The sequence below is a fragment of the Rhagoletis zephyria genome, unplaced genomic scaffold, assembly GCF_001687245.7.
Source record: "Rhagoletis zephyria isolate East Lansing unplaced genomic scaffold, Rhagoletis_zephyria_1.1 Rzeph_scaffold_01498, whole genome shotgun sequence".
In the NCBI taxonomy this organism is placed as follows: domain Eukaryota; kingdom Metazoa; phylum Arthropoda; class Insecta; order Diptera; family Tephritidae; genus Rhagoletis; species Rhagoletis zephyria.
The window spans coordinates 42,074-57,825 of NW_016158582.1; the positions used below are offsets into that span (position 1 = coordinate 42,074).

General features: G+C 35.4%; 1 protein-coding gene across 2 annotated transcripts in view; it reads left to right on the forward strand.

The window, feature by feature from the left end:
* The window catches only part of LOC108364225 (hippocampus abundant transcript 1 protein), a 33,961-nt gene extending 20,947 nt beyond the window's left edge, over positions 1–13,014 (forward strand). Inside the window, exons 1-9 of one of the 2 annotated variants that reach the window (XM_017617813.1) lie at positions 5,799–7,157; positions 9,792–9,887; positions 9,958–10,290; positions 10,457–10,648; positions 10,782–10,990; positions 11,086–11,172; positions 11,249–11,346; positions 11,872–12,159; positions 12,261–13,014. In XM_017617813.1, the coding sequence (XP_017473302.1) occupies positions 6,042–7,157; positions 9,792–9,887; positions 9,958–10,290; positions 10,457–10,648; positions 10,782–10,990; positions 11,086–11,172; positions 11,249–11,346; positions 11,872–12,159; positions 12,261–12,358 (2,517 nt within the window). In that variant the 5' untranslated portion in view covers positions 5,799–6,041 and the 3' untranslated portion in view covers positions 12,359–13,014. Of the gene's footprint in view, positions 1–5,798; positions 7,158–9,791; positions 9,888–9,957; positions 10,291–10,456; positions 10,649–10,781; positions 10,991–11,085; positions 11,173–11,248; positions 11,347–11,871; positions 12,160–12,260 lie in introns of those variants that run through there. The other variant, XM_017617814.1, reaches the window with a different exon arrangement.
* Positions 13,015–15,752: the final 2,738 nt, after the last annotated feature.

The window sequence follows — 15,752 nt, forward strand, 5'->3', positions numbered from 1 at the left end:
TTTGTGCTTTTTTTATGCCAGCAGAGTTTTGTCACATATTTTCTGTAATCCGAGAATGGCCAAACAAAGGAATTTCTCAATACACAAACAAAATAAATTTGCTTGCAACAAGCTCGTTAGAGAGTTGCAAAAAATCAGCTGTCATGGCACTGGAAAATGAGTAGCAAATACATATGTACATACAAAAATATTTATGTATATATGTACATAAGAATATGTACCTAATTCTATACAAAGAAACACACAAATGCTTAAGAACTTACATTTGTATGTACATATGCGCGCACTATGTAAATATGTATGTATTCTATTGTGCTTATAAGCTTCATTATAGTGAAAAGAAAAATCAAGTGCACACAAAGTAACAGCATTGTTTGTAAAAATGTGAGCTAATAACGCCTCTCTGTTCGATCAATTAATATTTTACATATGTATATATTTATAATGTCTTTGCTGTCCAGCACAGCCGCTGTGCAACATGGCGTATGCGTAATTTATTTATACACAGTCAATCAATATACAAGTTATGGGCACATTTGATTTACATACATATGTATGTACATTAGACTGCATCACTCCCCATACAAAAAAAATCGGTACTATTTTTCCATTGGAATTATAAAATCTACTATATTTTAAGACGTCCACCAAAATATTTCGGAAAAATATTAAGATTTAAGTNGAAAACTACAAAAAAGTGCAAAAAATTTTCACCTAAATTTCAAACTTTTTTCTCGGAAGTGTTTGAATTTTTCTGAATACACAGTTTTATAGCCCAATCAATTTTAGTCTAATAATGTGCAAGTTTCAAGTGCAAAGTTACCGTTGGTTTTTTAGAATTTTTTTCGCCAAAGGTGTTTTCTCGTTTCGGTGTTTTCGGTTTTCTCCCATATACAAATAAATTGAGTTTATTCATTATATGGAAGCCAATGCGACAAAAAAAATTCTAAAAAATTAACGGTAACTCGTAGCCACTTGAAATTTACACATTATCAGACTAAAATTGCAGGGGCTAAAAAACTGTGTACTCAAAAAAATTCTAACACTTCCGGGGAAAAAGTTTCAAATTTAGGTGAAAATTTGTTACACTTTTTTGTAGTTTTCTACAAATTGTCGAACTTGGCTACATATGGGGTTTGTCTGATAATGAACTAAATTTTAATTGAAAATTCTTAAAAATAAATAAATAAACATAAGTGGCACACAATATCACTTGGAAATGGCGTGCTATAGATATGACCGATACTGTATGTATGTACATACATACTAGGGCTGGGACTATCCGCATATTCGAATATCCGAATATCCAGGGGGATTATTCGCTGACCCGGAGAAAATCCGGATAGTATGGATATCTAGTTAATATTCGTTTGTGCAATTTTACGGATATCCGGATTTACAAAGAACCGGTTAATATTCGTATTTTCGGATATCCAAAAAAATCAAGAAAATTTGGTCAAGCATTCACTATGAACAAAAGTATCGTAGCAGCTTTCTTTACTCGGTCCATACTTTAAAGCCGTGAATAAACTTTGCCGCATAGCGTTAATACGCCCAAAATTTAATTTCAAAAACTTGAAAAATATTCCAAATTTTAGTCAGAGTTACATATAAGAGATCCGAGTGCCATATTTCATCAAAACAGTGCAGTCGTTTCTGAGTGAAGAGCAGTCTCGCATACATAGTGCACATTTTTATTTCCATCGAATTTCAAATCACCCTATACTGGGGAGAAAAGTTCTTAGTTAAAAAATAAAACTTTATCATAGATCTACAGGCTAAGGCCTCTGATTTGACCTCTAATTTTTGAAATTCTTTTTCAAATGTATTCTCAAAACAAAATCTTCTTAAATCTCTTTCATCTGATGGTGATACATATTTCTCTTACCTAATATGATTTTTTGAGCATGTGGCAACCCTCCTATAGTTTAGCTAAGTAACAAAGTATTTCACCCATCTTGATACCCATTTTGTAATAATTATTTATTATTTTAAATATTTTGAATATAATTTTTTAAAAGGTGGCAACTCTTTTCAAAAAAGTAAAACCTAATTTCACATCTTCTGTCTAAGGCTTTTAGTTTGGCGTCTCTCTTTGGAAAATCGAACGAACGGTGCGGATTTGATGGCCTTGATTATTAAATAATATGAATTAAATTTTTTAGAAGGTGGCAACTCTTTTCAAAAAACTAACAACAGTTTTTCATTTTTGAAAATCGGGCGAACGGTACAGACCTTTTATCCTGAACAAAAAATCCCGTCGCGTATTATATATTCTTGTTATCAGTTACTTTTATAAAAGTACATATGTCAACTGAGAAAATTCCCAAATAACAGCTTTGAAGTTTCAACCCTGTGCTTTCAGTGCGCTTTCAAAGTCATGTGTATGATTAGCTGTTATTTTGTCAGAATTGGTGCAAAATTATTAGTCAATTGTGATGAGCTTGTGAAAGGTTGAGTTAATATAAATAAACAAAATTAGATATGGAAAAAAAGGTCAAGGTATTTCTAATAAGAATTAGTTAATGTGCATATCGTGTGTGTGTTTTTTCGTTGTTATTTAATGTGTTTGTAGTGCGTATTTAAAAAAAAAAAATACTGAACAATATTTTTGTGTTCCGTGGAGTAGAACTAGCAAGCTGACGAGTTATGACGCGAACTAATAATAAAAAATATAATAATATATTGTTGGATTACAGAAAATGAGGTGTCAAATGAAGGTGCTTGGCCTCTGCTAGATGTCCAATGATGTATTATCTTTTTAATAGGGCTGCCACCATTTTAAAAATTATAATATCTTCACAGTTAGTTGAACTAAAAATGAGATGCAAAGTGAAAGGATACGGCCCCCGGATTTGCATTAAGGTTAAATTTTTTTAGTGGGGTTGCCACATTTTTATCAATATTTAGTTTGAATATACATATAAGCTATTTTTGAGGTGTTTGAAGGAGATTGGTATCAATCTAAATACGTTTGAAAGGCTTTATTCAAAACTATATGTAGTAGGGTTGCCACATGTTTAAACAAGCAAATTCAACTTGAATTGACTCAAACAAATGACCACGTGTCGATTTTCTTCAAATATACGTAATTTTTTCGAGCTAGATTTTTTTTGTTATTTTTATATAAAAATATCGTCTAAGCTTTAACCAAAACCGTGTAAATCACAGTTTCAAACTTTATACAAAATTTAGGAAAATTCAACAAATTGTCGATCAAAAATTCACCTTTTTATTCTGAATTTTTATAATAGATTAAAAGTAAATTTAAATTAAATAAAAGTTTTTTACATAGCTTTATTTAGAGTTTGGAAAAAAAATGTTCCAAAGTTCAAAAATTCATATCTTGAAAATGTTAAGAACTTTTAAGGTCAGTGTATTGTACAAAAAAATTAGCCAAAAATTTTAATTTTTTATTTTTATTTTTTATGATGTTGTTTTTTTTAAATTTCGAAATTCTATATTTCTTTTATTTTTCGGAATTTTTTAAACACCTTTGAAAATAGACCAGAACAGTTTTTGAAACTATAATAGTTTTTGAGATGCTCAAAAATTAAACTTGCAAAATCCTTATCTTTCGAAAAAAAAATTCTTTTGGCAGGACTTGAAAGATTAGAGGAAACTTCTAACCAAAATTCATCCAAGTCAAAATGGTCGTTTCCAACCGGGGAGTGGGCGTGGCAACTACAATTGCCCTTTTTGGAGAGGACATTAACCGCGATTGACAAAAATGCAACCCCCGACCACTTTGGCCCCTATGCAGCTTATACTTTTGGCAAATCGTAAATCTGCTCCTTATTGTGCCGCCAGTTTGGTAAATGTACCTAAATTTTCCTCACTGTTCTAATACAACTCTGGGAAACATAAACTTTTTATTTTCGGTTTGCCTTTCAAAATGTTTTTTTTTTCGTGTGTTTTTATTTTTCTTTCCTCGTTAAAGTCAAAACGNTCGTAAATCTGCTCCTTATTGTGCCGCCAGTTTGGTAAATGTACCTAAATGTTCCTCACTGTTCTAATACAACACTGGGAAACATAAACTTTTTATTTTCGGTTTGCCTTTTAAAATGTTTTTTTTTCGTGTGTTTTTGTTTTTCTTTCCTCGTTAAAGTCAAAACTAAATTAAACAGACAAGCAAATAAACAAAACAACAGAAAATTTAAAAGTGCAAAAAAATTGCTGTGTTATTAGACGAAGAAAAACGTGAAATTTAATGAAAACAAACTAAGAAGAATTCTTAAAATATCAGCAGCATTTGTATGTTGAAATGCAANACAGACAAGCAAATAAACAAAACAACAGAAAATTTAAAAGTGCAAAAAAAATTGCTGTGTTATTAGACAAAGAAAAACGTGAAATTTAATGAAAACAAACTAAGAAGAATTCTTAAAATATTAGCAGCATTTGTATGTTGAAATGCAATTTAAAATTCACTGTGACTAATTTCGTTAGGTTAGAATGATGAGGATAAACAAAAATGTTAAGAAATACATAGAGTGATGACAGTCAGTGTGTAAACATAAGAGATAAAGTAAATTCGGTTGTAAACAAGTCAAAAACTAAACTCATCCGATAAAGAATTATAGCAGAGCGCGCACAGCTAAGCGGAAACGTGGCTGCGATGAGACAGTCTAAAGCTTTTATTAAGCAGATAGACAGTGGCTGTTGAAGATACGTACAATTAGTGAGAACACGTTTCGAACACATTTTTCTTAACTTCAGCTCTTAAAGAAAATNTAAACAAGTCAAAAACTAAACTCATCCGATAAAGAATTATAGCAGAGCGCACAGCTAAGCGGAAACGTGGCTGCGATGAGACAGTCTAAAGCTTTTGTTAAGCAGATAGACAGTGGCTGTTGAAGATACGTACAATTTTAGTGAGAACACGTTTCGAATACATTTTTATTGACTTCAGCTCTTAAGGAAAAGAGCACCTCTTTGTTTGCTATCAATGTGTGGGGCGCGATGCATTCAAATATGGAATGATAAGAATCATCGATTCATATCTGAATGAGTGCTGATTTTTGTGTAATTTATGGACAATGTTTAGCGNAGCACCTCTTTGTTTGCTATCAATGTGTGGGGCGCGATGCATTCAAATATGGAATGATAAGAATCATCGATTCATATCTGAATGAGTGCTGATTTGTATGTAATTTATGGACAATGTTTAGCGACAAAGAAATAGCAAACACTAAAAAAAAACAAAATTATAATTAGAATAATAAAATTGTTTTAACATGTGTATATATAAATTATGCTGTGATTAAAAAACTTGCAAATAAATAAGCTAAATTCTTCGCATACATATGTACATAGCTGATTGGCGAGTGAAGAGTGATCGTGCGATCAGTTCGGATATCGAAAGAGTGTGATACGCGCNAATTTATGGACAATGTTTAGCGACAAAGAAATAGCAAACACTAAAAAAAACAAAATTATAATTAGAGTAATAAAATTGTTTTAACATGTGTATATGTATATAAATTATGCTGTGATTAAAAAACTTGCAAATAAATAAGCTAAATTCTTCGCATACATATGTACATAGCTGATTGGCGAATGAAGAGTGATCGTGCGATCAGTTCGGATTTCGAAAGAGTGTGATACGCGTAGCGATATTGTGTGCAATTAAGATTGTGTGAGCTCTCATGCCACCAAGGGATCGGCAAAGAAATTAAACAACATACAACAAGTACAACAACTTTATCATCACAAAAAAACTACTACTACTAATCGACATAAAACTAAAGTCAAAAATATCGCAACATTGTAGACTACCACGAAATCNAGCGATATTGTGTGCAATTAAGATTGTGTGAGCTCTCATGCCACCAAGGGATCGGCAAAGAAATTAAACAACATACAACAAGTACAACAACTTTATCATCACAAAAAAAAACAACACTTATTATCATTATCTACTAATCGACATAAAACTCAAGTCAAAAATATCGCAACATTGTAGACTACCACGAAATCTCGCTTTATTTGCAAATGTTTAACATTTGCCTAAAATTTAAGTTGCAAAACTTTGCCCCGTCATGAGCATTGATGCTACAGCGTCTCATGATGCCGCCGAAACTTCCACACACACCGAAGATCCAGTCTCGTCGAGCTGTGAGATCACAGAGGCCGATACGACCAGCTTTGAAATCGATGAGAGTGAGGATGAGGCTACCATTACCGATATGCTGGTCGATGATGTGGCCACCGCCCCTTCGCCGCTGATGATCGTAGCCATGCCCGGCAGTACTTTAGGCAAAAGCAAGAGGAGGAGTATGATTAGCAGAAGCAGCAGCAGTAGCAGCAGCAACAGCAGTGACAGCCTCAGCTATAGCAGCACCTACAGCATTGGAAATCTACCTAGAGATGATAATGCAAATTTGGCAAACGATCACAATAAGAATGAATTTACTGCAATTGCAACTGTTAATACAGCTAGCCTTCTAACTAACACTACCAACACTGCAGAGCAGACGGCGGTTGATGTGGAACATCATCAACAGCAGCAGCAGCAGCAGCAGCAGCAGCAACACCAACAACAGTGCCATCAATGGCAGCTTACTAATAGCACACCGCCTGCTTTTGCTAGGGAAGACACAGACAATAGTGGTTCGAAAGGGTCTACTGCATCGCACACCACATCGTCGACGCCAACAACGGCTGATGTGGCCAATGTAATGACAGATTTTTCATATCCGTTTGCTAATCTATCCAAAATGAAAGCTATGAACAGCACCACCTTGCCCGTTGCACAAGCGCAATTAAAATTGATCGCCATATCGGCTGCTTCTGCACAAACGCAACAACAACAGCTTTTTATAGATCCAAACAATGCAACTTCCATATCTGAGGATAATATTTCGTTTTCCATCGCCACTGCAACTACGACCACTATAAATGACTTAGACGCAGACAATATAAGCACAACTATTCCAGATGTGCAGCAGCAGGTGCTGGCTAAACGTGCCATCCTCAATCAGGTTACTAAATTAAGTCACAAAAGGCCAATAAAAGGTGCCGAAAGTGATGATGCGACATGTTCGGCATATGCAATGGGTACGAGTGGTAATGACATGCCGCTACCGTCGGTGCTTACTGTGAATACGGAATGGCGTTTGTTAAATTGGACACGCTGGCTTTGCTTGCATTTCAAGGTAGGCGTGAAGCGTAGTTAATGGATATTTTGAATAAACTTTTAGGTTTGAGAATAATTGTTGCTTAAGTGGAAAATAATTTGTTTTACTCGTTATTGAACGTGCTTTTTGAATCCATTCTGGACTAGTAGGGTTGCTTAGAAAAATATACCAAAAAAGTGAAAGGAAATTTTGTTTTCTGGAAAAAATATATAAAATAATAATATATATAGTGGTCCACAAAATTATAAGAGTGCGATGATTTGACCAGTTTTGGCTATTTTTCCTTTGTTTATTACATATTTATTGTTATTTTTTTTTTTAAAGTCTAGCTGATTATACAGTAAACATTGATGTAACATGTAATTTCTGATTTCAAACTTTGTAAAAAAATTATAAAAATTCTGCAAATTTTCACCAAAGTTTGAAACTTTTTAATCAGAATCTGTGAGAAAATTTTGGTATGCAGTTTTGTAGCCCATTTAATTCGAGTATAATGAAGTACAGGTTTCAACATGCTACAAAATCCCGTTGATTTTTGGCAATTTTTTTGCTGGCAGTGTCCCCCATATAAAAGAAAATTGTCGAACATACTTTGTCTGGAAAAAACGTCAAGCACCTTCAACCAGAAAAATTCTCTAAAATCAACGGCATTTTTAGCAACTTGAACCTTGCACTTCATTATTAATTAAATGCGCTAGAAAACTGCATATCAAGGTTTTTTATAAAGATTCTAAATAAAAAGTTTGAAATTTTGGTGAAAATTTGCAGAACTTTTATAATTTAATAACGCGCCCGCCACCTGTGTCGCCATTCAGTGCATTGATAAATTGCATCTCCATATCTCATGTCTATTTGCCAGATTTCTATCTTCGTCTTTGAAGAAACAATCCCCTCTCTTGAAATCATTTATTTGCTAACAATTTTTTGATAGAATTTTCAAGCCACATTCCTGCCTGCAAGCATCTCTAAACACGTCTTTAACAAGGATAGAACGCATGTCAAGAACTCTTCGGTCTATCGAAATTTAGTTATTGTTTCTTTGATCAGGGTACGCTCAATTGCCTTTATGGCTGTTTCGATGCTGGTGCCTAGTACAACTAACTACCGTGTCGCGTGCCGCGGCGAAGTCGATCAGCCTTACTCGGTGGTCGGAGGTGTTGTCATGAAGTCTGAGTTTTCCAGCTGTTGGACCAAATATGTCTTCTGTGCCCAACCTAGCGTTAAAGTCACCAAGAAGCGCTAATACGCTACTCTCAGCCGCTCATGGAAACGTCTCATCGACCTTCTCCTCCCTGGAAGCGGACAGACAATTGTTATTTAATTTATCCCTTATGTGGGTTTTGGCAATTGCACCTAGGCCTCGCCCATCGTATTTTCTGTACTGCGGTGATCCGACGCTCTCGAAATCGATTCATTGGACAGTGGCGGATTCCAAGCCAAGCGCGCAGCTCATTGCTGAGGCCTTTTAAAGATGGTACTGCTGAAAAGACGCTGCTGACTTCAGTGAGCCCTTAAACCAAATAAGTCGGAATGGCCCTTCTAAAGCTACCACGGGCCCACGTGGCCCAGCGTGCTCGAACAGGCCGCACGAGTCGGGATAGAGTATGGTCGTGCAAATTTAACTGCATACCCAGACAAAATACCATTGCCACTGTGGCCGAATGGTAAGAGGTGCGTATTACCACTTCGTAGGACCTGGGTTCGATGTTGGTCCCAGCAACATCTAAATTAGGAAAAGTTTTTTCTAACAGAGGCCGCCCCTTGGCAGGCAATGTCCAGTCTCCTAGTGTATTTCTGTCATGAAAAAGTTTCGCATAAAATCCATTTGCCATTCGGAGGAGGCCCAAAACTCCCTCCATTTCTGTAAAAACATCAAGACGTACACCACAAATTGGAGGAAAAGCTCGGTCAAAAATAAGCAAAGTTTAAGCGACAAAATATTGTTGTTATTATTAATGCAATCAGAATTTTTGAGTTTTACAGAAGAAACAAAAAAAAAACAAGTCATTTTTAAGCAAAAAAAAACCCAGCTTTAATAACCTATAAAAATTTAAGAGTACCGTTCATTTCTTTATGATCCACTGATCAGATCTAAGCCAAATTTGTACGGGACCACCTGGAAGGTATCAGCCTTCGGTTAACGTGGTCCAAAGTTATGCGGTAACATGCATCGAAAAATTCCAACGAATTGATAACCGGATAATTTTTTTTGAAAAATGACGCTTCTTTTGTTCCATACCGCGTAAATATCTTATAATACAAAGTAAATAAAGTTTCATGAAATTCGTATAAACTTATAATATTTCGAGCATGAAATGCCGATAAATTTTGCTTTTGTATGATAAAAAGAACAAAATTTAAATCAATAGTAGGAATTCAGTAACTTTAAAAATCTCGAAAGATCCCAAAAAGGCTTGTAAACTAAAAAAAAAAAACTGAATAAAATCTCGAGAACTTTGGAAAAGTCAAAGCGGTAAGATTTATATGTATGAAACAGTACGAAAAAAAACTCGAAAGATCTCAAAAAACCTTAAAAAATCCAAAAATGTTCTAAAACTAATTTTTTACAGCTCCAACTTTTACAGCTTTATTTCAATCTGAATAACTTATATATACATTTTATTAAATTTATGTATACTTTTTGTTTTGCAGAGTTCCGGCATCGGCGAGCCGAGTGTATATCACGCCTTGGTTGTAATATTTTTAGAATTCTTCGCGTGGGGTCTCTTAACAATGCCAGTAATAGCGGTAAGTACAAGTTTTGGCTTCACTTCGCTTTCTTTATTTCACAACATACCAATTTATCCGTTTTTTACAGACGCTAAATCAAACATTTCCCGATCACACATTTCTCATGAACGGACTTGTAATGGGCATTAAAGGCATACTGTCCTTCTTGAGCGCACCCCTAGTCGGTGCGCTCTCCGATATTTGGGGACGAAAATTTTTCCTACTCATCACAGTATTTTTCACATGTGCACCTATACCGCTAATGGCCATCAATTCATGGTGGTTTTTTGCAATGATCTCCATAAGTGGTGCACTAGCAGTTACATTCTCAGTGGTATTTGCTTACGTGGCTGATGTCACTACAGTCGAGGAGAGGTCGCGTGCTTATGGCTTAGTTTCGGCTACATTTGCAGCCAGTCTGGTAATGTATACTACTTCTTGTGTGATTGTATGTATGTAGTGCGAATATTTAAAATGATTATAAGTATGTAAAGTTATAGTGCTAATGTAGTACGCCTTAGAAATGCGACAAGTCGCAAACTTAATTGAAATTAAAATTAAATGAATACATTTCTTTGTCCATTTAGGTGATTTCACCCGCACTCGGTGCTTTGCTAATGGAAACGTATGGTGATACATTAGTTGCTGCGCTTGCGACCGCCATCGCGGTTCTTGACGTTTTCTTCATATTAGTTGCCGTGCCCGAAAGCTTGCCTGAAAAAATACGTCCTTCTTCGTGGGGTGCGCCCATTAGTTGGGAACAGGCTGATCCCTTCTCTGTAAGTCACTAATACTTAATTAGATAACTTTACACACCTATCCATCATATGGTAGTATGTGGACTTTTGTATGTATGTACATTTAATGATGTTCACTTCAATTTTAATGGCTTATGTACATATGTCTGTATAGGCGCTGCGCAAGGTGGGCTCCGATCAGACCATACTAATGCAATGTGTCGCTGTGCTTTTGTCATATCTGCCTGAGGCGGGACAATATTCATGTATATTTGTATATCTAAAATTGAAAATGGGCTTCAATTCAATGGAAGTGGCAGTTTTCATAGCAGTTGTTGGTACGCTTAGCATATCCGTTCAAGTGACATTGGGCTATTTGATGCGGTGAGTAATGGAATGCATACAAATTAAGTTTGAGTTTGATTTTTCGATATTAGTACACTATATTTTTTAATTAAATGTAATTTCATATGTTTCAGGGTATTTGGTGCAAAAAATACTATTATTTTAGGATTAGTATTAGAAATGTTACAATTATTGTGGTACGGTTTAGGCAGTAAGTCATGGTAAGTTGTAAATCTAATTTATTTTTCTTTGTAACTCCGTCCTTGACTTATTTTTGTTGCCATTTCACTTTTGAAGGATGATGTGGGCAGCTGGCATATTGGCCGCACTTGGATCGATAACTTATCCAGCGATAAGCGCTTTTGTTTCAATTCATTCACACCCCGACAGGCAGGGTAAGTAACCACTTGAATACAAATAACTGTTTTTAATTGAAAGCGTATTATTAAATTGTCCGTATTCGACGCAAAGAAAAGTGAACTAAGAGTTTTTTTTTTTTGACTAAAACGAATGAAAATAAGTTGAGTTCTATGTAAAGTGGACCGAACACTTAATTTGGACCTTACATTAAATGCAACTCGCGGAAGATTCGAAATTTATAAAAATTTTGAGAACATAGTAAAACCTTCGAGATTTTAGCACGTACATATGTCTGGCTGAATAGGACTTAGAATGCACACCTCGCGAAATGCTCTGGTCGACGAGTTTGTAAAGAATTATTTTCGATAAATCCGCATACTAAGTAGACGAGTGACTTCACTGTGACCTAGCTTTGCCTTGGTAGTCTTTATACGAAGGACTGAGAAAAGCTATTTTGGGAAAAAGACACCAACATTCCTCAGTTGCTTTTATCTTCTTTTTCATATTTAACATCCAGTACTACAACTAAAATTCTATCTCTATCTTTTGACAATTTACAGGTGCCGTTCAAGGCATGGTAACTGGTATGCGCGGTCTGTGCAATGGTTTGGGACCAGCTTTATTTGGTGTGATTTTCTACTTATTCAATGTGGATTTGAATGACGATTTGTTGGGAAAAAATCCTGATAGCCCCGTACAAAAGGAAAGTAATAAATACACAGAATTGATACCAGGTCCACCATTTGCTATTGGCGCACTCATGGTAATACTGGCGATTGTGGTTGCAATCTACATTCCAGATAAACATAACGATATAAATATTAGTCGAACTGCAAGTGAAAAAAAGCGTAAGTGGACTTAATTTCATATATATAATATATATATATATATATACATATGATTTTTTTTTTTAATATTGTAAATAATACTACCATCTGTTATTTTCCAGGTGCCTCTGTGGATGTGCAGTATGAAATTGAATGTGGCAACAAATCGACGAGTCCACTAGCACCATTAATGCGATCAGACTCAATGGCACAACTGTAGTTTTTAGTAAATTAAGAAAAACCAAAAAAAAGGACCCTTCTGTTTTCGTATTTTTTGAGAGATGAATTTGTGAAATGCAACGCAAATAGAACGCATTATGAAAAAAGATTAAAACTTAAAAAATAAGTGCTGACTTTTTATTTTTTAGTTGCTAAATTTTAAGCTAATAACACAATGAATTCCTGTAATGAAGTTATTTATAATTTTAACTTTAATTTAAAAAAGAGCAAATGTATTTTTAATGCATGTATGCATGTTCGTTCTGTATGTATGTGTGTGCTGTATATAAAAAAAAAAGAAATAATAATGTAGAATATTAAAAGGAGCTCTGAGCTTTGCTTGTGGTTTTGTTTTTAAAACCCCATCTTGATTAAAGAATTTGTAAAGAAATTATTATGCAATGTCCACAAAATAACATAAGATATTTTGTTATTAGGAATATACCTTCAACATCAACAGATAAATAATAATTTGATTTAGTCTTTTTTCACTGTAGGTGGCTACTCCACTAAGTTCAAATGTATATTTTAATAACGAAGAGTTGAAATACTATTTTTGTGAATCCTTAAACTTAGCGTTGTAATTGATTGAAAATAAAGAAAAAGCGAGTGCGATAAAACAGGTGCATTTCTTAAATGTTATCCTTTTAACATGAATTGAATTGACTTTCTTTAAGAATTCGGTTTGCTAGATTTTGCTCTATAGTTTTAGATGCATCAGCACATAGTATGTCAACGTGTACAAAGTAATTACTATTTTATTTAAGATTTGCTTCACTCTTTTACATGACCTGCCAGGAGATAATATTTATTTACAGCTTTTCTACTAAACATCATATCAGCTAATTATTATGAATATAATTTAGTAAATAACACACAGTAAGCTAACGTATCTAATATAATTGCACATTTTGTGGTAAAATAGAATAATACTTATATTACTTAATAACTAATTGTGTCCTTCACTTGGTTAAATAAGAAAATAGTTCAATCACAACTCAAAAAAGTTATTTTTCCTCGAGATGTACGTGATTTATGAACTCTCCCTTAGAATAGTTTTACCCTAAGCCATTTGAAATCACCTTAATTGGATAGCGATGGAAAAAATATCCTTCTGCAGAGGAGGAAAGTGGGAAGCACTACTCTATCTTAAATTTAGTGTCGACTACCTACATACATACATACCGTCGGATAAGCCTTTTAAGCATTGTATAAATGTACATAGAGTTTTGCCGACGTTACTGTGTGGTAACTGAAGCACTTCATGGACTAATTGGTTCATCCTGCAGTGTAACTTCAGATTTAGCACATAGACATCATGAAGAAAAGGTTACTTGTCAAATCTTGCAAAAGGCCTTAGATTTTTACAAACACAATTGGTAAACCAACCTACCAAAAAATCCAAACCTTAAATGCGCTTCATCTTATCATTTAATGCATGAGACCAGTAAGGAATACCAGTTGTGTGGCAGAACCTTTATACTACACCTGGTCCCGAATCGCGGCATTCGATATCGAACGTAATTCGAATCGAAATTTGATTTTGAGATCACGGCATTCGATAGCGAGTGTGCTTCGCCCATTTAACTTGTATTGTAGAGAAAACAGCTGCCATTTTGTTTGCGAATAAGATTAATTCTCTCTCTCTGAGGGTTATGTGCTGTGCAAAATAAGGCTCACATAAGGCCTTTGAACATTTTTTTTAATTCATATTGAGCTTAGGACGTTATTATTGAAAGTTTTTGTGGAAAAACAACAATAAAAATATTTCAAAATATGTAAAGCGTTGCCAAGCCAGAAAATAACAAAAACAAAATATTGAAAGTTTTTCTTTAAGGAGCTAAGGAGCAAATTAATTTTTTTATTTTAGCTCTTTGCTCCAGCTAAAATCCTTTGCTTCTTAGCTCCTTGGTCCTTTGCTCTTTGCTTCTCGGTCCTTTGCTCTTTGCTCCTTGGTCCTTTGCTCTTTACTCCTTGGTCTTTTGCTCTTTGCTCCGCTCCCCTTCCGAAGACCTGGTGGTAGCTGCTTACTTAGCTCTGCCTAGAAGGGCATGCCCATCAGTCGTTGTCGCCGAGCTCAACCAACGGGAGAGCCAGGAAGTGTACGGTGTAAATCGAGATCGACTCCCTGTCAATGCCTTTTATGGCCTGTTGGTATGCTGCCGGGTCCAGAGGCTGTTTTATGAACCTCTGGACTTCGTCCGTCTAAGCGCGGGCTATGCTGCAAACAAGTGTTTATTCGGGTGCCAGCGTCTATGACACCCTACTAAGAACTGCTTGAAGAGCATCATGTTATGCTCCGTCGTGAAGGTGGTGCTATGGCGACATCAGACAGCATCCGTTTGCGGTTCGAAGTGTCGTGTTCTGGCATGCCTCTAGCTTCGTCCACTGCGTCCTGCTAGTCCCCGGCGATTACACGGGCGCTGAATAGTTTGAACCCGCCAGTAAATTGCGTTGTATGTTGCCAACAACGTTTCTTTGTGTTTGCCCCATATGCTGCCGGCTAGCTACTTGAGGACCTTTTTGCGGCTTTGTACTCTATTGGCAATTGCGGTTGTATATACCCAGGAGAGCAGATTATCGAAGGTAATTGGTTCGTCATCGACGTGGATTCACAGCTGTGGTCTGACCCCCTTCGTCCAGGGGTAAAAGGGGTTGCCCAGCGTTTCGTAGGTGGATGGGAGATCTTACGTCACTTTTCGCGTATCTGCTTAAAACTAAGCTACGATAATGCCACTCCGAGTATATCAACGAGCGAGAAAGAAATTTATTTTCAAATATTAAAAATTACACTCCCCTGAATTTCAATCCTCAAAACTTGGGGTTCCTATCTAGAGCCTATGCAAAAATAATTTTAGCATATTTGAAAAAAAACTCGACCGAAAATATATCTACATTGCTTAAAGTTTTTTCTTTTATTACTTGGTTCAGAACTGGTGAAGTAATAATCAAAAATTGCATAAACACGAAATGGGTTAAACTCACCGGATGTAAATTTTTTTAAATGGGACATGCATGCTTTTACCACTGATTGGGATTCTGCGGACAAAAATACGTAACTGTTGTCGCAAATGGACTTCCGTTTAAAAGAATAGACTTCCAGTCGGTTTGACACCCACTTCCGGTCGAATGCGGAAGTCGGTAATATTACCAAAAGATAGCACATTCCCGACTTGGTAATTGCTATTTCTTCGTTTTTCAGTAAAAACATGTTCGTCCATTTTAAAATTCCAGCACGAGTTGAAGTTCGAAGGTCATTTAGAGGTTGAAAAAGACACTTCCAAGTTTCAAAAAAAAGTTGCGTATTTTTCTGATTTGGTGCCAAAGTAAAATTATATTACTATGTCGGTATGGTAGGTAGACTAGCGTATTATGCGAATAAGCCATTCTGGGTA